The sequence below is a fragment of the Papaver somniferum genome, unplaced genomic scaffold (assembly GCF_003573695.1).
Source record: "Papaver somniferum cultivar HN1 unplaced genomic scaffold, ASM357369v1 unplaced-scaffold_118, whole genome shotgun sequence".
NCBI lineage: Eukaryota > Viridiplantae > Streptophyta > Magnoliopsida > Ranunculales > Papaveraceae > Papaver > Papaver somniferum.
The window spans coordinates 11,556,821-11,582,649 of NW_020620825.1; the positions used below are offsets into that span (position 1 = coordinate 11,556,821).

General features: G+C 36.8%; 3 protein-coding genes and 1 pseudogene across 6 annotated transcripts; 2 read left to right on the forward strand and 2 right to left on the reverse strand.

The window, feature by feature from the left end:
- Positions 1 to 6,469: 6,469 nt before the first annotated feature.
- Positions 6,470 to 7,057, forward strand: LOC113330498 (uncharacterized mitochondrial protein AtMg00810-like). The gene has a single exon (XM_026577302.1). The coding sequence runs from the start codon at positions 6,470 to 6,472 to the stop codon at positions 7,055 to 7,057; it is 588 nt and encodes a 195-aa protein (XP_026433087.1).
- A 543-nt stretch (positions 7,058 to 7,600) lies between these two features.
- LOC113330560 (thaumatin-like protein 1) lies at positions 7,601 to 9,559 on the forward strand. 2 transcript variants are annotated; one of them, XM_026577359.1, is made up of 2 exons: positions 7,601 to 8,710; positions 9,073 to 9,559. In XM_026577359.1, the coding sequence occupies exons 1-2, from the start codon at positions 7,938 to 7,940 to the stop codon at positions 9,266 to 9,268; spliced, it is 969 nt and encodes a 322-aa protein (XP_026433144.1). In that variant the 5' UTR covers positions 7,601 to 7,937; the 3' UTR covers positions 9,269 to 9,559. The 2 variants fall into 2 exon arrangements, with proteins under 2 accessions (XP_026433144.1, XP_026433143.1); XM_026577358.1 differs by having other exon boundaries at positions 7,615 to 8,710; positions 9,058 to 9,559.
- A 154-nt stretch (positions 9,560 to 9,713) lies between these two features.
- Positions 9,714 to 14,411, reverse strand: LOC113330559 (calmodulin-lysine N-methyltransferase-like). Of its 3 annotated transcripts, none has more exons than XM_026577357.1 (8): positions 13,934 to 14,411; positions 13,609 to 13,809; positions 13,400 to 13,479; positions 13,170 to 13,230; positions 12,960 to 13,075; positions 12,249 to 12,381; positions 11,040 to 11,301; positions 9,714 to 10,119 (listed from the first exon to the last, which is right to left on the reverse strand). In XM_026577357.1, exons 2-8 carry the CDS (start codon positions 13,791 to 13,793, stop codon positions 10,093 to 10,095), a joined length of 864 nt encoding a protein of 287 aa, XP_026433142.1. In that variant the 5' UTR covers positions 13,794 to 13,809; positions 13,934 to 14,411; the 3' UTR covers positions 9,714 to 10,092. The 3 variants fall into 3 exon arrangements, with proteins under 3 accessions (XP_026433142.1, XP_026433140.1, XP_026433141.1); XM_026577355.1 differs by having other exon boundaries at positions 13,609 to 13,813; XM_026577356.1 differs by lacking the exon at positions 9,714 to 10,119 and having other exon boundaries at positions 10,411 to 11,301; positions 13,609 to 13,813.
- A 65-nt stretch (positions 14,412 to 14,476) lies between these two features.
- LOC113330499 lies at positions 14,477 to 24,824 on the reverse strand (annotated as a pseudogene).
- Positions 24,825 to 25,829: the final 1,005 nt, after the last annotated feature.

Below are 25,829 nucleotides of genomic sequence, written 5' to 3' on the forward strand. Positions count from 1 at the left end.
ATGTCAAGTACCAAGTAAAGCAAAGTGGTTTAACAAGGAACAAGGTGAGGTCGGGTTTCCACACCTTCAGTTCAAAGCTTCCACAGGAGTTTCAGCTTCCTAAAATGGGGGAGCCATGATACAGGAGTATAGAAGCTAAGGTCAGCTAAAGCTGTCAGATGAGGCTAACTGTTAGCCTAGGATCAGTTGAGCCATATCGTGGCTAGAGAATATCTAGAAGGTACTAGAGGAAGTTCTCGTTTTATAACTTGGCCTAGAAGTTTGAGGTTTCCTAACTTAGATAGGATTCCTAGTTTAGATGAGTTCTAAAACTCATAGTTTTATTTATTTTCAAGAAGTTTAAACTGATATAAAGAGTAGAAGTCTAGGCTATAAAAAGTGAGGGAAAACGAGAGAGAAAGCAGTCATTCTTATGGATTTTAATAGAGTTTTTCTTACAAAGTAATAAGGAAGAAGAAGTTAGCAAAGTCAATTGTATTCTTTTATTTGTGTTCTTATTCTAATAATCTTTCTTCACATCAATATTGACTCTAGGTACCACTGATTGATTACGTATCAGCAAGTCTCAACAACTCTTTATGCTCGTTGCTATTGAAGAAGAAGTAGGTGACAGGAGTGACTTGTCACGGAAGAAGTTTTCACAGACTCTCCTTCTAGTAGTGACACACTGACACTCCTATCGTCGCTCGGTCATCTAGCTAGTTAGGCTTTTTCAAATATTTGTAGACGGGATTTACGATCGGGGTAGTCAAAGTTAATTGCCAAAGGATCCAACAATGCGGATAAAACTAACTTAATATTCTAATATTTATGGCGCTTATTTGCTTTTGGTGATCTTCTTTGACCTTGCACTTCGTATTTATAACTAATTAATGAACTACTTTCTCCAAGTTCCAAATGATTTCCCTGTTCATTCTAATTTCATCAATTAAGGTCTCTCCCGTTGAACAGAGAGGATTAGTGCGGAGACGACAAGTAAAGATGATATATGGGGACATCTGCATTAGTGTACACGAATGGATGATGTTTTGTTACGACCGCGTACAAAGGGCAAAGAAAAAGTTCCTATCTTGTATGACTTTTACTGCTTTACACAACACATATACGTACGTACCCACATGTTTTGGAGACAAGGGATGCTTTGAATTCTTGACACTGGTGGTCAGTGAAGTCCTAATTCTCAAATCGATCTTTTACTTATCTTGTGGTGTAGAAGAACTTTATTACTTTCTAGTGATGACACATGATAACTTCTCTCAATTTGTCTAGTAGTCGTCACTTTATACTAAAATGTCAACAGATTTTTCAGGTACAACAGTTAGATTTCCACATATACTCCTGCATGTATATGTCTGTTAATCTTCCTTTGATCAGGGAGAGAAAGAAAATGAAGAGATATTTATCCCAACAGAGCAATATTGTTTAGTGTAAAGCAATTAATTATCAGACTTTAATTACCAATCAACTAGTCATAAAGGCAAAGGGTGATTAACTGGCCCTTTTATAGTTGTTGGTTAGTTGCAGCATCCGTTTTGTATATTAAATCTCAATAAAGTAGTACAGATAGGAATCCAATGTTCATTAGCAATCGATATCTGTATTGATTCTCCATATCATCATGGACCGGTTTGACGTGGATTAGCATTTTTTTTATCGCCTTTTATCTTTCTCCTGTCTTCCTTCTTCATTCCCTGTGGCTGTGCTGTTTGGTTGTTCATGGGAACAAGCTGGATGGTGCGCGGGAGGAGATAATGAACTGCATGCTGATCTGATGATGAGTCACATGTACATATTCGGTTACCAACCGTACCTGACAGAGAGTAGCCAAGGATGTTCCAAGAGAGTGCGCATTGTGGATGAAATTCCCTCCGCGCTCCACGAACCCCACGATTGTGATCACGTTTGTTGGTGAATCGCAATCCCCTATCCATGGGGACTTCTAACAAGGATTGGTTGGTGCAGTGCCGGTGGAGTTCTCTTTTCTATTTTTCTAAAACAACGGTAGGTGGTGATGACTGATGAGTCTTCTAAATATAAAAATGATTAATTTTTTATGGGAACCTATGTGTAATCAATTCTGTCGGAGATGAGTCTTTAGCCGAATAAATTTTGAAGATAAGTCAAATCCAAATGAAACCATTTAGTAATAGCCTACTTGATCAGGGTTTAACTAAGAAGTTCGAAAGGCCATGGTTAATAACATAGTGACTTTGTTATGCTCCTCTGGTAAAATACATCCTCAAGTTCTAAGCTAGTACTGAATTTGAAGGGTATGCACTAAGCATGCCTCGCCAATAACTGTATTACGTATTTAAGATGTCAACTCATCCATGCACCTTAGTGAGAGGATTTTGGTCGATGAAAAGGGTGAAATGGATGTGTTAAATAATCAAACGGTCTTGATCTGTTTACACAGATATCTTACCAGACTGTCTCGGTTGTATGGACATAACATTTAATATTTCTGTTATGAGTCATACGTCATATGTATCGTGTGGGTTAGTCGGTTGTCCTGTATATACAAAGGACACAGTCTTATATTTCATGAATAGTTTTTACAATCAATACATTACTGGTTCTTACATGGTATAAGATACCAAAAGGAGAATCTTTAACTTCTCTCTCTCATTCTTCCCTGTAACAACTTTCAATACCTCCATTAAAACCTGCAACTTTGAACAAAATGGTGAGAACAATACAAAACACCACCGCCTCTACTTCCGTTGTAACAACAGAAATCTTTCTTTCAACAATACCTCCGTAATTCCACCATTAACATCTTCACCAAATGGATCACAACAACCAGTAATTTCTTCTCAACCTTCTACTTCAACTCAACCACCGCCTCCGCCACCACCACCTAATTACCATTTTTCTTCTCCACAACCACAAACTGCAGTATCACCTATTAATTCTCTACGATCTTCTCCTTTTCTCCATCATACACCGATTCAGGTACCATCTTTTACTTCAGCTTTTCAAAAAAATTCACAGCAATATAGATCTCTACAACAACCACAACCTAATACTTCTTATCAACAATCCATACCTACTCCTGTATCTTTTCAACACTTTCAACCTCAACAACAACATATTCCCTTTCAGCAACAAACCTATTTTCCTTTTCAATTTCAAAACAAATTCAGCATTCCTTTTCCTAATATAGCAAATTTCATTTATGAAAAACTAAATAGTTCCAACTATCTTGTTTGGAAAGATCAAATGTCTTCTATCTTGATCTGTACCAATCTTTATGGATTGGTACATGGATCGATTCCTTCAGAACAACCTGTAGTTATGATCAATAGTATTCAAGTTCCAAACCCTAATTACCTTGATTGGTTACAGTTTGACAAATTTGTTGGATCATGTATCAATGCTTCTGTGGATAAATCCTTGTCCTCAGAACTTCTTGGTAAGGTATCTGCAAGAGATAAATGGCTTCATCTTGCGAAACTTTTTACTGAACAATTTTTTGCCAGAAAGTCTATGTTGAGATCTCAGTTGCATTCAATTAGGAGGGGATCTTCTACAATCAGTGAATTTCTGCATCAACTCAAGAACATCTCTGATTCACTTGCAGAAATAGGTGAACCTGTTCCAGATGCAGGTTTGGTTATGTATGCACTCAGAGGATTGGGAAAAGAGTATATACACTTTGTGGTTAGTGTTCAAAATAGAGAACCTCCTCTTTCTTTCTCAGAATTGAGATCTCGTTTACTTAGTCATGAGCAATTTTTAAAAGAACAAGACACAGATTCTTACTCTTCACTCATGACAGATCCAACAAATTCAGTTTTTTATGTCAAGAAACAGAATTTTCATCCAAATTATTCTTTTCGAAAATCTAGCATTCCTCCTGGATTTCTTTATTTCATCCTTCTAATCCCTCTCTATTCAATCCATCTTCATCATCCTCACCATCTTCATCTGGTTTTCAAAATACTGAGTTTAATCCTTCTCAAAAACAAGTTCTTGACCCACATTATATTCCTTGTCAAATATGTATTAAACATGGTCATAAGGCAAACAGATGCAGATTTAGATATATTCCTTCCAAGAACAGTGGTCCACCTCCACAAAAGGCTTTTCTTGGACTTGATCTCAATGCTGGCAGTACTTCCTATTCTGCACCTTGGTTTACAAATGAGTTTGATAATGTTCAACCACCTTTTGTAACTGAATTTGAATCAGGAGGCTATTGAGGACATAGTGCTTCTGGTCCTGTTTGGATCCAGATTCTGGTGCATCCAGTCACATGACAAATAATTCAACATTATTGAATCAATCTACTCCTTATACTGGTCAGGATCAAGTAATGGTAGGAGATGTTAAGCATCTTCCTATATCTTTACAAGGTTCTTCTATTCTTCATACTTCAGATACAAATTTTCATCTTAATAAGGTTCTTTATGTTCCTCATATTCAACACAACTTATTATCTGTAGCTCAATTTACTTTGGATAATCATTGAGCTTTCATATTTTATCCATGGGGTTATGAAATAAAGTCTTTGAAGAAAAACCATATATTGGCTAGAGGAAAAGTACAGGATGGCTTATATCCAATCAGAACTGGAGCATCTCCTCAGCATATAGCTCTCTCATCTTTAGTGGCTTCTCCAACTCTATGGCATTCAAGACTAGGTCATCCTTCTACAAAGATACTACAAAAACTGGATAATGCTGCTGATATCAAGCTTTCTACTAAGTCCTTTCCTTCCGTTTGTAGTTCATGTCAATTAGGCAAGAAAAAATGTCTTCCTTTTAAGTCTACTGGATCAATGTCTCAAGCTCCTTTTCTCTTGGTGCATTGTGATATATGGGGTCCTGCACCCGTGCAGTCTCATTTAGGATTCAAATATTATATTCTCTTTGTAAATGATTGCACAAAGTTCAGTTGGATTTACCCTATGAAGAATAAAACAGATAGCACCCAATGTTTCAAAGTTTTCAAATCACTTGTTGAGAATCTACTCGATGTTAAGATTAAGTACTTTCAATGTGATGGATCACTTGAGTTAACCAAAGGACCTTTTAGGGAGTTTCTTGACTCTTGTGGCATTGGTCTCAAGATTTCTTGTCCTTACCTTCACCAACAAAATGGATCTGCAGAAAGAAAACATAGGCACATTACAGAAGTTGATAATACTCTATCCTTTACTACCTCTATGTCAAAGAAATTTTGGTTTGATTCTTTTCTAGCTGCAGTGTTTCTCATTAACAGGCTTCCAACAAAAGTTTTGGATTACAAATCTCCTTATGAAACATTATATCACACTAAACCTGACTAATCTATGCTCAAAGTCTATGGTTGCTTGTGTTACCCAAATTTGGTGCCCTATAGAAAGGACAAACTTAGTCCTAAATCATCAGCATGTGTCTTTCTAGGATACAACATTCACCATAAAGGGTATAGGTGTATGGATTTAAACACTCACAGAGTTTATGTTACCACTTATGTGGTTTTTGATGAGTTAAAGTTCCCTTTTGTTGTTGTGTCTACTTCACAAGATATCATCTCTCCCGATGCTGTTATATCTGCTTCTGATGAAGTTTCTGGTCCATCTTCTAGTGACATGTTATCACCAATTGCTTCAGAAACTTCTTGCAGTAATACTGAGTCTTGTACTGCTCCTTTACTTCCTCAGATTCAATCCAAGGATACTTCTCATTCTTCTCCAATACACACAAGGTCAAAACCAGGTATTCATCTTCCTAAGCCTCTCCCAAAGGACTTTGTAGCTAATAGTGCTTTCAAACATCCAGTACCTATTGCTTTTCTTAGTAAAGAGACACATGTCTCAGACCCTAAATCTTTTAAGGAGGCTATCAAGAAACCTGTATGGATTAAAGCAATGCATAATGAATATGAGGCTCTTCATAATAATGATACATTTGTTCATGTTCCTTATGATCCCTCCATGAATGTGCTTGGTTGTAAATGGGTATTCAAGACTAAACTTCATGCAGATGGCACTATTGAGAAGCATAAAGCCATACTTGTGGCCAAAGGATATCATCAAGTTGATGGAATAGATTTTGATGAGACTTTCAGTCCAGTTGTCAAGGCTACAACCATTAGATGTGTTCTCAGCCTTGCATTATCTCAAAACTGGAGCATTAAACAACTAGATGTAAGTAATGCTTTCTTACATGGAACTATAAATGAGACAGTTTACATGGAGCAACCACCTGGTTTTGTGGACCCTCAGCATCCTAATCATGTGTGTTTACTCAAAAAATCCTTATATGGTCTTAAGCAAGCCCCCAGGGCTTGGTATGAAAAGTTCAGTAATTATCTTCTTAAGTATGGTTTCTCCAACTCTGTGTGTGATACATCTATGTTTCTTTATCAGAAAGGCAATACAAGAATGATTCTTCTAGTCTATGTAGATGACATTATATTAGTAGGGTCTTCAGATGCTCTTCTTGCTTCTTTCATTAACTCTCTTTAAACTGAGTTTGCTATGAAGGATTTGGGATCTCTCCGTTACTTCTTAGGCATTGAAGCAACCTTTGATTCCTCAACCAAGAAGTTGTTATTAACTCAGAACAAGTATTCTTTGGAGTTACTAAAGAAACATGGTATGATTGGTTGTAAGCCTTGTAAGACTCTTGTTCCTCAAGGCCAAAGAGTATCACTATATGATGGCACTGCCTTATCAGATGTTACTTCTTATAGAAGCCTAGTGGGTGGTCTTCAATATCTGACCCTTAGTAGACCTGATATTTGTTTTGCTGTCAACTATGTCAGCCAATTTCTACACAAACCTATAGATGTTCATCTTCAAATGGCAAAGTGTATATTGCGTTATGTCAAGGGTTCTCTTGGTCAAGGAATTACTCTCAGTGATGGTAATTGTTCAGAATTACAAGCTTTTAGTGATAGTGATTGGGCAGGATGTTCAGATACTCGCAAATCTACTTATGGCTATTGTGTCTTTGTAGGTGGTAATCTTGTATCTTGGTCCTCTAAGAAACAGTCTACAATATCACGCTCTTCTACAGAGGCTGAGTATCGTGGTCTTGCAAATGCAGCAGCGGAGATTCTATAGCTCTCTTACTTATTTGAGGAACTTTCAGTTACTCTTTCTCTGCCTTGCAAGCTTTTTTGTGACAATCAAGGTGCTGGGAGTCTTACTGCTAATCCAATCTTTCACGCTCGTACCAAACACATTGAAGTTGATTATCACATGATTAGAGATCTTGTTCGCTTTGGTTTTCTTCGTGTTTCTTATGTTCATACTACTCAACAAGTGGCTGACTTGTTCACGAAAGGTCTTTCTAAGTCTCAGTTCAGTATACTCAAAGCCAAACTGATGCCTCCTGTACGGACTTCAGTTTGAGGGGATGTTAAATAATCAAACGGTCTTGATCTGTTCACACAGATATCTTGCCAGACTGTCTCAGTTGTATGGACATAGCATTTATTATTTCTGTTATGAGTCATACGTCATATGTATCGTGTGGGTTAGTCGGTTGTCCTGTATATATAAAGGACACAGTCCTGTACTTCATGAATAGTTTTTAAAATAATACATTACTAGTTCTTACAGGATGTGTTTGATATAACGAGCAATAATTTACCACAGCAAACAACCTGATCACTATGGCAACTGTTCCTAGTGATTACATTTACAAAAAGCAAAATGGAGCAAGTGAGGAGAGATACAAAGTAGAGTACCATATACATATACATTGTACGTAACAAGTATTGTTGTCTTGATATAAATAGAGTTGGCAGAGCATATCAATTGATTTCCCTCTCTCCCCTCGCCCCTTGAAATTTCTAACAAAAAAAATCCACACCAGCTGTGCTTCCTAGGAAGATCAACAATCAAGTGTTGGTACAAGTTATTGATATAGCCTACCAGAGGAGAATAATTACTCCATCTCAAAGCTCGAATAATAAAAACTACAACCGGCATCATCATCATGAACTCGTTGTCCTCCTTCAGCTCGTCTTGGTTCCTGGTCATCTTCATCCTAGTTGCCTCGTCCCTGATGCTCTTCTCTACAGGTGTCTCAGGTGCAACATTTACATTTATGAACAAATGCGACTACACGTCTTGGCCTGGAATCCTTGCTAGCTCAGGCAGCCCTCCACTAGAAAGCACTGGATTTGAGCTATCTAGAGGCACCTATCGTACCCTTCAAGCTCCAACTGGTTGGTCAGGCCGATTCTGGGGCAGAACACTATGCAACTTGAATGGATCTGATCAATGGGTTTGTGAAACTGGGGATTGTGGTTCAGGTCAGCTGGAATGCAACGGTGCCGGAGCTGCTCCACCAGCTACCCTAGCTGAGTTCACGCTCGGTTCAGGTGCTAGTACTAGTGGCGGTGATGATTTCTACGATGTTAGCTTAGTGGATGGTTACAATCTACCAATGGTTATTGAGGCATCCGGTGGGTCGGGTAGTTGTGTGGCGACTGGATGTGTAACGGATTTGAACAAGCAGTGCCCAACTGAGTTAAGGGTGGGAAATGGTCAGGCATGTAAAAGTGCGTGCAAGGCATTTGGGACACCAGAGTACTGTTGCAGTGGCGAGTATGGTAACCCTAACACATGCAGGCCATCAGTGTACTCAGAAATGTTCAAGTCAGCATGTCCGAGGTCATACAGCTACGCTTATGGCGATGCTACCAGTACATTTACGTGTATGGGTGCTGATTATATCATCACATTTTGTCCATCTTATTCAAAGAGGTAAATGTTTAAGCAATTTAATTGAAGAGATCAGCCAACTTACCAACAGTAACTTCATTTTTTGTTTCAAAAAAGAGATTTTGCCTTGACAGCCGATATTCTATTCTTGACAGGAAAACAAAAGCTTTTATGCTTCAGCAAAAAAAAAAAACACTTTTTCTTCGAAATGTTTTATTCTTCTTTTTCATAAAGTTGGTTCGATTCTCATCTAAAACCCAAGTGAGGATCACTTTCATCATGACTAGCTACTTGTGGAGCTTGCTTTTAGTTTCTTTTATTGTTTTTAGGATTTCATTTCTGTTTTTCATTTTACGTCTTTTAAACTTTTTTAAATGTTAAACTAACAGTCAGAAATCTTCAAGAGATTCAACACCGAAAACAACAGAAGGAGAATCTGGATCAGGATCATCAACTCCAACCTCGACTCAATCAGAAGGAGAGATGTTAGCAGATGGTTCATGGTTAGCAGGCTTAGCTGCCGGAGATTCCACAAGGAACCTCGCTTCTGCAATCACGGTTGCTGCTTCTACCACCATTCTCATCCTCACTTTCTTCTAGTTGCAGTCTTTCTTTACTCCTCTTTTTCTCAATACTCTTCAGCAGAAGCCAAGGGAGGAGGAGGAAATTAGTTAGTGTCAATGATTTCTTACTGACTTCCAACCTAAAACTTAACATTGCTTCGGATTGGGAGTTGGGTTATTGATTTGTTGAGAAAGTTGACAGAATACCACATTGTAAACCACCATTTTGCATTTTTAGATTCCCACACCTTTAATTTATTTAATGAGTGTCCCTAGATGTAATTATACCAAAAAGGAAAAAGAAATAAAAAATTCTTGTACAGAGCTATTTTTCTTTTCAGAAACATTATGCGATTCGATTTGAACTGAATGGTTTGTGGATAGTGAGAGACTGTTCCGCCTCTAGTAGGATGGTGCATACAAAACTCACCAGCAAACTAAGCACCCTAATTCCTACTTACCCATAAAAAAAATTGGTGGTTCCTAATTTGCTTGGATTGCCTTGAATCAATTATATTATATGGTTGGTAGTTAGTACTTGGTAGTTCAAGGAACGAAAGCAAAGACTTTGCAAGCCTAACATTTGGTCTGCTATGCATCTCAATGTTAGTGAATTTTAAAACCAGTGGAGTGCACTCTAAGCCTCGTCATTACATTCTTCTCTTTCTGAAAACGGGATTCAATTGTTTAAAGAGTGGAGCCAAAAGAACCTTATATTCGAATGTCATCATTCTGAATGAACCTAACTTCCACAAGAGATATTCAGCAAGATAATCTAACCTTTCGAGTCTCCAAAACCTATATGTTATGGTTGCCTGCGGGACACCGGCAACAAGCAAATGAGCAGAACTACCTTGCGAGCTAATACTCAACAGTGTGAATGAGGTTCTGAGCCAATATGAATTTAGTTAAAGTAGTGAAATCGAAGAAAAAAGAATACTCTGAAGATGATAAAAACAAGAGTTTGTATGAAGGGTAAAGTTTATTTAATTGGCAATTGATAAAAGATTTCAATAGTGGCATATTCCTGATAGGCCATTTCAGCATATAAATGTAAAAAACAAAGAAGAAGAAAGAAAAGCAAACCGAACATATCTGTATATCTGTTCCTCGATAAATTCTATTTTAGGTGATCCATAGAGCATAAATTTTGTTTTTTTATCTAAATTCCCACTAGCATCATCTTCCACTAGTTAGTGGAAGGCTATGGCCCTAAAACTTTGATTATTATGGACAGCTACAATCATCTTTTCTATTCTTTTATGTTATATATGCATTGATAATAAGCACTATTATTTTGTCAAAAAAAAGCTAAAAACATAGGATACATTTGCAAGCAAAAGATGAAGAAATGAATTCATTACGCCAAATCCCATTAATGAAGAAGATAAAAGAACCTCATGCTGTGTCAAAACGATTCTTTAAGTGATAAAAAAAAAAGGCATAACCAATATGAATAAGATCAGTCAAAGACAGTTACTAAAATACTTCTTTCTTCTAATTTGATGAACTTTAAATTGCTAAATGGCTTTACATGAATAAGAAACCATTGAATTCATGTATGGTGAGCAAAGTGGGGGCAAGTTTTTTCAAGGACCCACCAGCCACTAGGCAAAGATGATAAATCAGTGCTTAAAGTAAATTCTATGGTGATGTATCCCTGAAAACATAAAGGGCCCAGGCCTGAAGCATTGGTGAACTCCAAGTGATAAAACAACCTGGATATCAGACTCAACTTTGACTTGACAAGGAAAATGTTTCTGATATATATAAAAGTGGACCAGTTTAGTCTAGAATGTTATCCTTACCAGCAATGGGTAGGAGTGATCCTTTTCGTAGTTGGGCCAGGAGTCATCGCCATGAAGAAATTTTTGATGATGCTGCCAGACTTCATTGTCGTAGTTTTCAGTTATGCTGTAATGCATCCCAATCTCATTGACTTTCTCTAGAAACTTGTCCAACGAATTCCCTCTTTTGGGGCTCAAAAATATTGCTTCAGAATCCTTTGATGATCTTAGCAAGGCCCTGACTGTTTTGGCTAGGCCTTCATGGAACTCTTTGAAGAAGGTGCTGCAGAGGATAAATGCTATGTCAGAAGTTTGACAGAAAATGCTCAGTCTTAGGAGAATAACATGAAAAAATTACAGGTACAGAACCAAGTTTTTTGTCATAGAGGAGAAAAGAGATGTAAAACATGACAACTTTAAAAATTTGCAAATTACAAACTCAAGTTATTAAAGTCTTCAAATATCAATATCTAAAATAAGAAAAAAATTTACATTCTGAACTTCGGAGGTACATGAAATCAAAACAACATTTAAAAGAGTGACCACCAAACAACAGTAAATAGCTACCCATCAGATAAAAAGTGATTTTTAACATGACAGTTAGTGACCAACACACTTAACTAATAGCAAATAGGTCTGCAACAGGTAAGACCAACAAACAACCCATCAGATGAAAGAGGATTTTCAGCATAACAATTAGAGACCTAACACAAAGTCCAAATACTAGATGGGACAAATGCTGGTATGCTATCCGATCAGAAGTGAATAGAAAATTGAAAACCTATTCCAGATCCAAGATTATGAAAGAACATAATTCCTCGAAAATGCATTTTTAAAATAAAATGAAAATTTCAAATAGAAGAACCTTTTGAGACTACGACTCAAGGCTAGATAGTAACGTTTTTTACTCGATAAGTGTCTCCTGATATCTAACATAAACATATTTCGGTTCTAAACATCTAAAACTTCTGTATCGAGTATACTCTATTCTCTTGCTGTTTTGGCCACTAAGTTAGCAAACAAGCCACTTTGTTCCTAATTTAAGGCTGCATCTCCCCTTGCCATAAACGTTAAGCAACCAGGTTCACCCCCGATAAAATCTTTCGAAACATTTCTTTTTTGTGTGTGTTCATTACTTCATCCTGGATATAAAAAGACCTAACTTCAACACAGGCATAATGTTCGGAATAATGAATTAAGCACAAAGAGCCTCCAGAGTAATGAAAGTACCAGTCACTGGCCACGATGATATCAAAGGTGTCCATGACTTCTGGAACTTGCTCCTGATTCCAGTGCAATATCATAGACTTCACTTTTGTATCAGCAAATGCTGCAGAGTTGGAATTTATATTGCGCTGAATACCTGCACGTTAAGAACTTGACACAAAATGATACAACAAAAAGAAACTGAATGCAAGATACACGCAAACAATGGGTATTAACCGCTGTCTGTAGAAGCGACTCTGAAACAAGTAAACTACAACAACAACAACGAGATGAGCTCATGTATTCTTAGCCAGTGACAGTGAAAAAAACAACAGTAATCACTTGAATTTATCATTCCATCACAGTGCAAGTCCTCATGAGAGGCTAATGGCCCGGACAAACCCAGAGCAGAGATACCAGGAGCCCAGAGAACAGGGAGTTGCGAGCAAGAGTATGTAGAAACAAATCAATACACAAATTCTACTGAGGTGAACATATTCACATAGCTGCCGGCACTGTCATCAAACACTAATCATGGATTTGAAATATGGATATGAAACACCCACAAGGCAGATTTTCGAGGCAATAACTGAAAGCAAAGACAAGGTCCGACTACATGATCCAGCATATCAAATAGGAGGACAATCCCATTTTTTGTTTCCTATCTTACCAGTCAACTAGATGGGATCACCAGAATACAGTACAGATTAACACCGACAGATATAGAGAGGATACAATCGACTACTTGAGGATTCCCATCAGATATTACTACCTCTGATGCATCGGTAGCAGCCGCAATGACTAACCCAGCCAATCCATAGCCAGCTCCAAGCTCGATTATTCTTTTGGATCTGTTGAAAAACAGCACAGTTTATATACAAGTGAAATACGAAATACATTGCCAACATAATAGAAATAAAAGAAGCATAAAAACATCCAAAGAACCTGAATTTATCTGCATGAGTCAAGCAAAAGTACGCAAGAACATCTTCTGATGGCCAATTACCTACATAAGACAAACAAATTATGTGAGCATTATGCGTTATGCTCCAATGTGAATATGACCAAGAAGTAAGTTAGAGTTTCATATTACAGAGAGGTATCTGAGCAAATCAGTGAGAACAAAAATGAATAATATAAACATATTGAGGTTATCGATAACATAGGAAACTTACAAACAAGTCCGGTATTGTCAATGTTATATTTGTTACATATCTCAAAATCATTGAGGCTGACATGGTTCTCAACTCTTTGGCTGCAAAAAATAAAATAAAATTACACATCATTTTCATAAGTAACACCAAATTTTGATCCCTAAAGAAGCTTCAGTAAGGAATTTTCTATCTTAAGTTTAAAATTTTAGTGGATAATAACTCAAAATCACCTCATAATAAGCGTCGGAGCTGTGTCCAATGGTAATGTATACGAGACATAAACGTTGTTGGATTTATCACCCAATTGTGGTTCTTCTAGTGTTGATGTTATCTTGTTGTTGTTAATGATTTGAGATTTGATCAAGTTAAAACCCTGTCCTGTCTTCCTAGATATAAGCTTAAGCTTTTCTCCCATTTCAGATGTTGTTGTACTATCTTTACACAAATAAAAGCGAAGTCCAAAAACAAATAAGGCACAGTTTGCATTGGTAAACAGAAACCCTAACCATATACAGTTAAAAATGGGAAATGGACAAAGAGGGAAACAAATCAAACCTGTGTGTGAAGAATTATTTCCAGAGAGAAATGCCTTTCGAAGAATTCCCCACCTTAGAGACGGCATAGATGATAATGAAGATGGTGGATTATCTTTCTCGTCCTCCATTGTTTCGCCTCACTGTTTCTCTCTCCCTCTGCGCTTCTTCACAATTTTGAGCGACCTCATTTCTTTGTTAATGTTGCAGGGGAACAACAGACAATCCTGACCGTCTAATTAATGCAACCACAGGGTCAAGTCATGTGTCCGGGGTTTGTTTGGCATTTTCTTGTTTCTTCTCTGTATCAATCCAAATGGATCTCTAAAAAGGCCTTCTTATTCATCTTACGTTCGCCAAGAAATTTTCCTGTTCTTCTGTACCAAAATGTCTTTGCAAACAATTGTTCTCAATGCTCTGCACAATTTTTGTGGTGGTTTCATCGTATGCAAATTCACAATTTTCACAGTGCTTTAGCTTGAAGTTACGGTAAAGTCAGATATTTGATTAGACGTTTTGATAACATTTTACAAACAAATGAAAGAGATTGTCAAAGACAATACAAGCGGAATCAATTAAAGAATTGGGCAATGATCGACGAAAACGCCTGGAGCAGTAGGGCAAGAAGCTAAAGAACAACCATCCGAGCCGCTACCCCACAAATGGAGGCTGATACGGTTCAACCCAAGGAACGCGTGAAGCAACACGGCCATGAAGGCTAGACCAGCATCAAGTGCTCCAGAAAGGACGTAATTATGGCGCTTCCACCAATTACTATGGTACCTATATGCGACATATCCACTCAGGAATGCAACGATGATCCAGCTCGTGTAATTTACTGCGGTAGCTGGGGGCATGTTTACCATGCCGCCTAGAAGCACAGGCATGGTGATGAGTCGGATCCATTGCTGGTTAGGGAAGGCCTTGTGTGCTAGCCAAACTAGTAGAGGAGCTACAGCACCGGCTAAGAAGAACCAGTTGATAGCTGAATATGAACCCAGATCTCCAAATATGCGCCGAGGCCCAACCAATCCCCATATAACCGATGCATCGTAAAAAACATGGTCAGATGGGCAAGTCCATGGGCTGCCTGCAGGTAGTAATGCTCTATCACAAATATCAGGAATCGTTTCCATGACCCACCATGCTGTTCCTAAGTGAACCACTGCGGATACCAGAGTTCCCACGACCTGATTACCATCGTACCTTTGAGTGAGAAAGAGTGCATAATGGAAGGACACACTAAAGGAAATTACTGATGGATTATTTACCTGAGCCATGAACATTGTTCTTGGGGGGATTTTCATGTAGTGTCCAAGTTTAAAGTCTTCCAAAAATGCAAGACCCTGTTTCATACTGATGAATCCATACACCTTGAAGCACATATTAGCAACAGGGCACTCCGGGTAAATGTAACCAATGATATACTCTGTTATAACATTCAAGGCTGGTGACTGTACTTTCATTACAAATAAGATTAGATCAGATAGACATTTTATCGGCAAATAAACTTATGACAGTACCTAGACCGATCATCAGGAAAGCATACCTGATTCGTGGTGGCACGTATTACTCCGATAGGAAGAGTGAAGAAAAAGGCAAGGGCACATGCTAGCAAGACAGCCCACCAAGGAAATTGGAGTTGGTCATTGTAATACTGGCAAGCAACAATTGTGGCAATGATGTTTACCAAGAGGATGCACCCAAACCACCATTCAGGGACTTGCTTGTATCTCCTCATTAGCCTTGTGTGAATGTCTACATTCTTTTCTTGCATAACCCCCTTGGTCAAACCCCATATTTCACTGCACCAATCCATTCATATATGTCACACCAATTCAATTGTAACTTCTATACAAAATTGACGACAGAAAACCACCAAGCAATGTAACCATATACGTTTGCAATTATGTATATATATGGTGGTTGGTTCAAAAAGTACTATAGAAATTTAACTTCATAAATTACCTGCCATGAAAGAGGAGAACGTGCATGATTGTAGAAGTAAGGCACGCGAAGCAAATACCATAAGCCATGGCAAAGAAGGTGCTAATACGGAGAGGTCCTATGCGCTCATAGGCATCAACGTCAAGGCGGAAATTGGAGTCTACTAATGCAGAGATGTTGTACTTTTGGCCAGTTGATGTGAAGAGACCATCAGAGAATATTGGGAAGGTCTTAGCCTGGTAGATATTGATCCAGTAAGTGATTGGAGTTATGACATACATGACAAGTACGAAACCAACTGCAATGTTAGCTGTTGCAAACCATGGGCTAGCAAGTGGGCTCCTTAAGTAAGAAGATATTGAAGACCAATCAAGTCCAATAGCACCAACACCAAGCCCATGAAGTCCAGAACCTATCTGTTGAGCTAAAGATAGAATTAGGAAATATCCAACAGATCCAGGAAAGGGAAGTCAGCATTGGAAAAAGGTATCCTGGAAAAACGTAGTAGGCAAAGCTGCAGACAAGTGCAATTAAGAAGAACTGATTGCGAGTGAGTCCTTTTCCTTCTCCAGAATTAGACCTGCCCCTCTTCTCTTTCTCGTGTAACGACCTGCAAAATTCATAAAAGTTGAAATTCCAGCAGGGACAAATTTGTTTGAGGCCGCCAGTACTACGACATCAACTCACAATCTTATACACAGTATTGGAATAAAGGCTTAGTTTGGGGTTGTTGCGGCTTTTATAAAAGCATTTTTCTGCTGTGCGTTGCTGTGTTGTGAGGAAAAAGTAATTATAAGTTTAGTAAAATATTAATTAAAGTTAAAGCTGATTAAAAAAGTAATCAAAGTATGTTTGGTAAAATATGAGATTCAACCATTGTTGTTGTGCCAAATGACAAAAACAGACATATTTCTGAAAATAGTTTTATTCAATTTTATTCGGTTTAAAAATAAAAAAACTAATAAATAAAAAAATATATTAAATATTAAATTTACTAATTGTGTTATTATTATGATTTAAAAAAAAATTACTTAACCACTTTTTAATATATATATATATAAGTGGTTAAGTAAAATAATTTTTTTACTAGGTTGCACTCCATTGACATTGTACCTTGTATTTGATTCTTTTGTTCAAAAAAAATAAAAATAAACAAAATATATATAAATATAATTGTCAAACCAAAAATCAAAACAAAATTCAGTAATTTTAATATTTTTTTTTATTTTTATTAATGAAATGGTATCATAAAATAATTTGAAAATAAAATATAATAATACTTAAAGAATAAAATATATGAATAAAAAATTGATAATATATATATATATATATATATATATATATATATATATATATATTTGACGGTAATTTTTGTCATTGACAAAATAAAATAGGGACAAAAAGGATAAATCAAGCATTAAATTTTGGTGGGACCAAAGCTCCTCCCCAGCTTTTGAAAATTGAGAATTTGGGAAGTACTTTGGTAAAAAGCACTTTGATTATTTATTTTTTTATTGCTTCTATTTATTCCGAGTTCACAGGAAGAAAGCTCTGTGAATCGGGCGATTATGAGTCAACTCGGGCGATGAAACAAAAATTTTGTTCTTCTGTTTTTGATCATCTTTTTAGCTTTGTTTGATCTGTGATTCTGCCTTTGTCTTACTATCTTTGATATTTTAGATTTCCCTGGAGTTTTTTCCTGTCTAAATAATCTGTTTACCTCATTATTTTCTCATTTCATATGTTTCATATCTCATACTCTTTTTTGTTGATGTTTTAGCTAGTTTTTCAGTAGTTGTTTCTTCGGTTCTGTTTTACCTTATATACTTAGTGACTTTTTAACTATGAGGTTCTAATCTTTTTCAGGGCTTGCTTGATCGTTGTGATGGGATTCATCCAGTTTTGGATTTTTTTAATCAGCATAATTTTCTTTACATTGGCAGTTTTGCCAACTACTGCAGTTTTGCAATCTTTAGCAGTATTACATAAAACAGTATTGTTTAATCAGGTAGTATTACCAAATCTCTCCATGAAATATCTTAGTATATACCAGTATGATCTTTCTTCATCCCCTAGTCAGGATCCAAAAACCCTTAGAGCTCTAAGATCTCCACCGATCAATAACCCGTTGACCTTTTGGAAAATTCAAAATTCAAAAATTCCCACCCTCTCTTGCCGTAACTTTAGGGCTATTACGTATATCTCGGTCCTCATGCAACATGATTTTAGCAGAATAAAAACTTACTCCCATTTTGTTATTCTGTTCAACTTAATAAGGAATCCTAAATATGTCCCCTTCAACAAAATCCTAACTTACACTTATCCAGCTCATTTATCTCCCATTTTTAGGAAACAAGATTATCTTTTCTTTGTTATCTCAAACAATTATCTCAATATAAGTAAGGATATTCATCACATCTTGGTACAGACTCCAAAACTGAATAACCCTAAACCTATAGTTTGTGAGAGCAGAAGAATGAATTCTAGTGACAAGAACAAAGTTTCTGAAATCACTCTGAAGATGAAGAACGCAACCATTAAGAAAACTGCTAGCAGCTCAGTTAGAGGAGCGATTGGTTCTTCTAAACACATATTTGCTGCTGCTGAAGAATGGGCTAATAGTTTGATCGGAAAACTAATTGTTAATGAACTAGAAATTGAAACTGGAGATGTGAAGGAGAAGCTGAATTTTCTTTGGAAGATCTATAAAAAAAGAGGAGTTAGAGTTAGTAGGTAATCACTTGTATGTTTGCAAGTTTAACACTGAAAAAGATCTGAAAGATGTTCAAAAAAAATCTCCATGGAACGTTCAGAGGTGCTTACTTAACCTTCAAGTTTACACTACTGCCATCCCTTATCATGAATATGCTTTCACCAAACAGGCTTGGAATGTTCAGTTCAAGGGTTTACTTCTGGAGCATCATCATGAAGCCGTTATCAATGAAGCTATTGAAGATTTAGGAAGCAAGATTTCTACTGAGCCAAGAAACTGCAGGCCAAGAGCTGGGAACATGATTACTGCTCGTATTGAGATGAACTTGAGCACACCAATGAAAAGAGGAGAATGGTGGAATTCAAATTCTGAAGAAGCGGTTTGGATAAGATATCATTAGGTAAAGCAGCCACACAGCTTTTGCAAAGACTGCTACACTGTGGAGCATAACAATGACATTTGTGAGCAAGTAGCTTTGGCTTTAAAGGAAAGATTTATGACGATGGAGGAATATGAAGAACACTGTAAGAAGAAGAATGATGTTGCTGCTGGGGACAATACAGTAACAGATAAGGGGGAAGATGATGAATTCATCTTAGTTGATGATAGTGAGGCAACTCAACAAGATGCTGAGGAAGGAAGAATCACTAAGAGAGCTAGGAACCAACCCACTCAAACTTCTGGTAGTAACCCATCCTTAACTCAACCCACTCTAGCTGACCATGTTGGTATTAGCAATGGTAATGATCATACTGGTAATCACAATCCTGAAGTGGATTTCATGGAAATTGCTGCAATGGAGGCTCACAAGGAAGCTGGTGCTGATTCAAGGTTGAATCCCACACATGATCAAGGGGGCTTTGCTTTCAGTGTAACTATCTATCCTCTCTTTTTTCCCTTTTCTACAGTTTACTCTTATCATAATTATTATTGCTATAGGTCACTGATTTTTGGTAGTAACTTGAATTTCCTTAATTATTTGTTTTTTTCTTTTAAGATCATAAATATGAGGGTCCTAGCTTGGAACTGTCAGGGCTTTAACAGCAAAACTACTAGGGATCACCTAAAAGACTTAATAAGTAGATATGACTCAGATATTATTTTCATCTCAGAGACTAAACTAGGTATTGATAAAATGCTTAAGTTGATAAAACCATTTAAGTACCCAAACAATAGACTTATATCTTCTGTAGGTCTTGCTGGTGTCCTTATCCTTTTATGGAAGGATGGCTTCCAGTTTAAAATTGTTAATGTAGATACCTGGATCATAAACTGTTTAGTTCATGATGACCCATCAAAGCCTGAATGGATACTCACTTATATGTATGGTTCTTCTTACTCAAATCACAAAGAAAAACAATGGTCTTATATTAGAGACATAGGTCACAACATCAATCAGCCATGGGTTGTTATTGGGGATTTGAATTTGGTCTTCAATAATGAGAATATGACTTCTATACATGCTTCTTCTTCTGCTACCTCAAGATATGTTGCTTCATCTTCAAGAGATTCTTCTTATATAAATATGATTCATGATGCTAGTTTGGAAGACATGGGTTATTCAGGGAGATCCTTTACCTGGTCTAGTAATGTTCATGGAACTGGTATAAGAAGATCTAGATTATACAGGGCACTGAAAAATGCAGATCGGGTTCTTCATTTTTCAGACTCCAAATTACTTCATCTACCTCAACTTGGTTCTAATCATTATCCAATTTTATTGGATACTTCTTCAGCCAAAAGTGATAAAAGAAGAAATTGGAAATACTTCCAGTGTTATGAAAGAGATGGCTCCCGCAAAACTGAAGTTTCTTCTGCTTGGAGTAATCAGTTTCAAGGTTCTCATGCTTTCCAATTTTCAAGAAGATTAGTTATTACTAGAAAATACATTTCTAAATGGAACAGATCCAAAATTGGTGATATACAAACAAAGATCCACCTACTTCATCAGCAACTTGAATCAGTGCAACAACACTCTCAGCCTCAAGATACCAGTACTTTACAGGTACAACAATTGGAGCATGAGATAGAATATTGGCACCAAATACAAAGTGAATTTTGGGGTCAAAAATCTAAGGATCAATTTTACTTAGAGATGGACGGAAACACTAAATTTCATCATACAAATGCAAATAGAAGGAGATCCAGAAATAATATTGAAGCACTAAAGGATAGCAATGGGAACTGGTGTTGAAGTAGAGAGGAGTTGGAGAATTTACTTACTCAGCATTACAGTGAGCTTCACACAACCTCTTCTCCTGCTAGAAATGAAGCTTTACTTCAGAATATCCCTCAAGTTATCACTGCCTCTGATAACTTAGAGTTAATCAAGGTTCCTGAACCAAATGAAATTTGGAAGGCTCTTAAAGAGATGAAACCATGGAAGGTTCCAGGGCCAGATGGGTTCCCCTCTGGATTTTTCATACTCATTGGGAAATTGTTGGCAATGATGTAATTAACATGGTCAGGCAATTCTTTCAGTTTGATTTCATTCTTAAGGAATTAAATAACACCAATATTTCTCTTATTCCAAAGTCAAAAAACAAGCAATTCCCATCTGATTTAAGACCTATTGCCATGTGCAATACATCTTACAAGATTATCTTCAAAATTCTGTCAACAAGGATGAAGAAAGTGATGAACAAAATTATTTCACCACTGCAGGCTGCATATGTCCCAGGCAGACAGATTTCTGACAATGTTCAACTGGCTCAGGAAATAATTCACACAATGAAAAGCAAAAAGGAGAAACAAAACTATCTTGCTTTAAAGCTTGATAAGTCAAAGGTTTTTGACAGAATTGAGTGGTCTTTTATTATGGATGTTATGGAGAAAATGGGTTTTTGTATTGAATGGTGCAATCTTATCATGCAATGCATTAGCACTACTAAAATTTCTATACTTCTTAATGGTTCTCCATGTGCTGCTTATAAACCAACAAGAGGCATCAGGCAGGGTGATCCTTTGTCACCATATCTGTTTATCATTGCAATGGAGCTTTTTCTAGACAGTTAATTATGGTTGAACAAAACAAGAAGATTAAAGGAATTAAAATTGCACCTGGAGCTCCTTCTATTTCCCATTTATTCTTTGCAGATGACTGTTTGTTATTTGCAAATGCTGATCTTTATAATGTTAATAATTTATTGGAAATTATCAAAGACTTTGGTGCAGCATCTGGACAAATGGTAAACTTCAATAAGTCAAGTGTCTTTTTCAGTATTCACGTCGCTGCAAGATTCTGTAGAATTCTGTCTAGAAGATTGAAGGTTCCACACATGAATCCAGAAGAAAAATGCTTAGGCATGCCATTGTTGATTGGGAAGAGCAAGAAGAGATGTTTTACTCATCTACTTGATAAGGTGAAGAATAGGTTATCTATTTACAGAAGCAAAACTATGGCACAGTGTAGTAAGTCTTTGATGATTAATACTGTCACAAACACCATTCCTTCTTATTCAATGACCTGTATCCAGATTCCAAAAAAAATCTTTGAAGGAAATAAGTGTTGTGCAAAGGGACTTTTGGTGGGGTTTTGATGATAAGAGAGGTACTTATGTTACCTCATGGAAAGATCTTAACTTGCACAAGGATATTGGTGGGCAAGGATTCAAAGATCTAAAAATTCTAAACAATGCACTCTTAATAAGAGCTGCATGGAGAATCTGCACTAACTCTGATGTTGTTTGGGTGAAGTGTATGTCTGTAAAATATTTTCCATATACAAGTATGTTGCATGCTACAACCAAAAAATATTGTTCATGGGCTTGGAAGGGACTTCAGAAAAATATGGATTTTATCAACAAACATTCTTGTTGGAGAATTGGTGATGGTTCTCAAGTAAAGATTTGTTTGGATGTCTGGATTATAGGCATGGAAGAACCACCAGTACCAAGAACAGAAGCCCAAAATAATGAAGATTTTGTGTGGGTAAAGGAGCTCATTAATCCAAAAGGTAATGTATGGAATGCTGACTTGGTGCATTATCTCTTTGATCAATATACTGCTGATCTTATTCTACAGATGAGAATTTCAACTCACTCAACAGATAAGCTTATCTGGAAGCTTACAAGAAATGGTACTTCACCCTTAAATCTGCATATAAGAGATTGTTTGAGGATAGTTTGGGCACGAGACAGTTCTCTTTATTCATTCAAGGTACAACCATTAAGTGGAAACTGTTCTGGAGCATTAATACCTGGCCAAGAGTAAAGCATTTTTTCTGGAAATGCCTAAGTGATATTCTTCCTACTAGAGTTCGCCTGTCTAGACAATGTGGTTACATTAATAAAAGTTGTGCCTTCTGTAACCAACATGATGAAACTACAATGCACATTCTATTTCATTGTCCTTTCTCAAGGGAAGTTTGGATGGGAATTCCAGGTGGTAGTCAAGTCCTTATGGGGAGATTCAATGATATAGTTGTTGTCTTTGAGGATTGGATGAATCAGAATCAACAACAGCATGGTCAAAGTAACTGGCTTAATCTAGAAATGGTGGTCACATGGAGCATATGGAATGAACGTTGTGAAGCGGTATTTGAAAATAAGAAAGTGGATCCTAGAATTACAGCCAAAAAAGCTATTAGTTTTGTTAATTACTTAGCATCCATCACTGACAAAACTTTGGGCTCTGACATAACTGTCTCTATACCTTCAAATACAATTGTTCTATGGAAACCTTATGCTAGTCCTTATTATATTATTAACTGTGATGCCTCTTTTGATAAAAACACTGGATTAACAGGTGTTGGTTTGGTGTTACGTGATTTTGCAGGAAACTGGAGGAGATGCTTCGTAAAGTCCTATGCAGGAGTAGCGGATTCGGAACATGAAGAATGTCTAGCCATATACGATGTTGTGGTCTGGTGTAAGGAACTGCAAATCACTCACGCTATGTTTGAGACAAACTTACAAAGTATTGATGGATTTATCAACAACTGTACATCAGCCATTGTGTGGGAAAATGAGGATATTCTGCAGGATGCTATACACATCATGAAGAGTTTTCCTGATTGGAAATGTCGTTTCATTCCTAGAATTTGTAATAAACCTGCAGATGAACTTGCTAAGTTCAGCAAAAGTTTAATGTAACACATGTTTGGCATGACAAGCCACCTAGTGTCATTGAGAACCTTCTATTGTTAGAAAATACTCATTCTTTTGATTAATAAAAATTCTTCTGTGTTTGCATAAAAGAAAAAAAAACGCTTTGATTTTTTTTACCAAACACCAAATGTCAAAAATTATTGACATATATAGGTTTTGAAAGTGCTTTTGGAAAAATAAAAACATTACCAAATCCAGCCAAAGCATCACTAGTACGAATTATTTCAGAGTATTTCAGAGTAATGGATGGTACCTGAAAAGAGAGACCTGAACAAGATTTTGTGGCCACCACATAGCCGCTGGCTCCACCAAGTAGCGCCGGAATATTCCTACCCATCCAAATCCCAATACCTACTACCACCACCAAACGCACCAGACAAACCTTTCCAATTTAAATTTTGAAAATTCTTAACAGTTCCAACTAAATCATTTTCTAGCTACAGTAATCGTATAATATTTAGATGTTACTAGAGGATGGATGTACCTGAGTGATGATAACAATGATCAATGAAACAAAGAATGTCAAATTCTTCTTGTAAAAGATCTTGACATCCGTAATAATGTGGACAGCATAAACATTTCCAGCTCCAGAATTAGCAAATATAGTAATTAAGACATGTTCTTTGACATTGAACGGACCTGGATTAAGAGTGAATTCCCATATGTTACCTTTGAAGAATACCCGATCAGTGATGATAGAAGCCATAAGGTGACCAAGCGGGACAACTGCAATTTGAGCTGAAATTGAAGTGATGGACAACGGTTCTTTCCTATACCAAAAGAATTGATTAAGGAACGACAGAAGCACGCAGTCTAAGGTACCCAAGACCCACATCCTGAATGTCAAGACAGGTAAAGTCGGATCATCATCGATGGGTACCGTAAGCGCGACTTGCTCAATCGGTGAATTCCCTTCCGATGAATCAGAAACAGACGTCTCCTCCTGATCATTTCTAACGTATGAATTCGAAGTGGATGATGATGGACGGTTGTCAACATCGTTGTGGAAGACCTTTGAAACTAATTAATAGGAAGAAACTAATAGTACTGAGAATCTCATAGAGTTATCACGTGTGTCTGAGTGTGTGAGAAATGATCCTTATTGGCTGAGTGAGAGCTGTCCACAGCCTGTCTTGTTCTAACATATCTTGTCTTAGTTAAGACATGTATAAATGTAGGTTTGTGTAGTTTTCAGTCTGTAAGAAAGAAATCAGATTCTTGTTTTTCAATCAATACAATGTGTACTACTATGGTATCAGATGAAGCTTCCGCAATAGCAATTAATGGTGTTCAAACTATCAACCAATTTTCAGATCTATTTTCTTCAATACAATCACAAATTTAATCAATCATCTTACTTCAATTCAATTTTTCAATCTATTTTCATTACTTTCTTGTTTGTTCTTTCAATGGCAGCATATGAATCAAGAATCTCTCAAGTTCCTCTCAATCAAATTTCACAAATACTCAGTTACAAACTCAAGGATGACAATTTTCTTACCTGGAAATCACTTCTTCTACCACTTCTGCGACGTTACAGAGTCAATGGTTTTCTTGATGGATCTTTACCATGTCCACCTTATCTGCTCAATAATGGCGTCAATCCTGGTTATACAGCTTGGCATGACGATGATACTACTCTTGTACTCTGGATTCAGATGTCTATCTCTGAATCTGTAATTCCATATGTTGTTGGAGCTGATTCTTCAAAAGATTTATGGGATAATATTGATTCTAGGTATGCAAGAAGCTCCTATACACATTCAATTCAACTTCGTCTCAAACTTCAATCCACAAAACTTGGGTCAGGTACAGTTTCTAATTTTCTAAGTGAAATCAAGAAAATAACAGATGAATTGTTTGCTGCTGGTTCACAAATTCATGATGATGAATTGGTTGTTACTATACTCAATGGGTTAGGCCAAGATTATAGTTCTTTCTGTACATCTATTCGTATTCGAAATCCACCAATCTCTTCAAAGGAACTTCAGAATCTGCTTCTTACTGAAGAAATAATTGTTACAAATAAGCAAAAGAACTTACTTACTGAGGCCAATTCAAAGGCATTTGCTGCTACAAGACCTTTTGTTCAAAATTATAGAAGTAATGGCAGAGGTTATCATAATCCTTCAAGACCTACAGTTCCATAT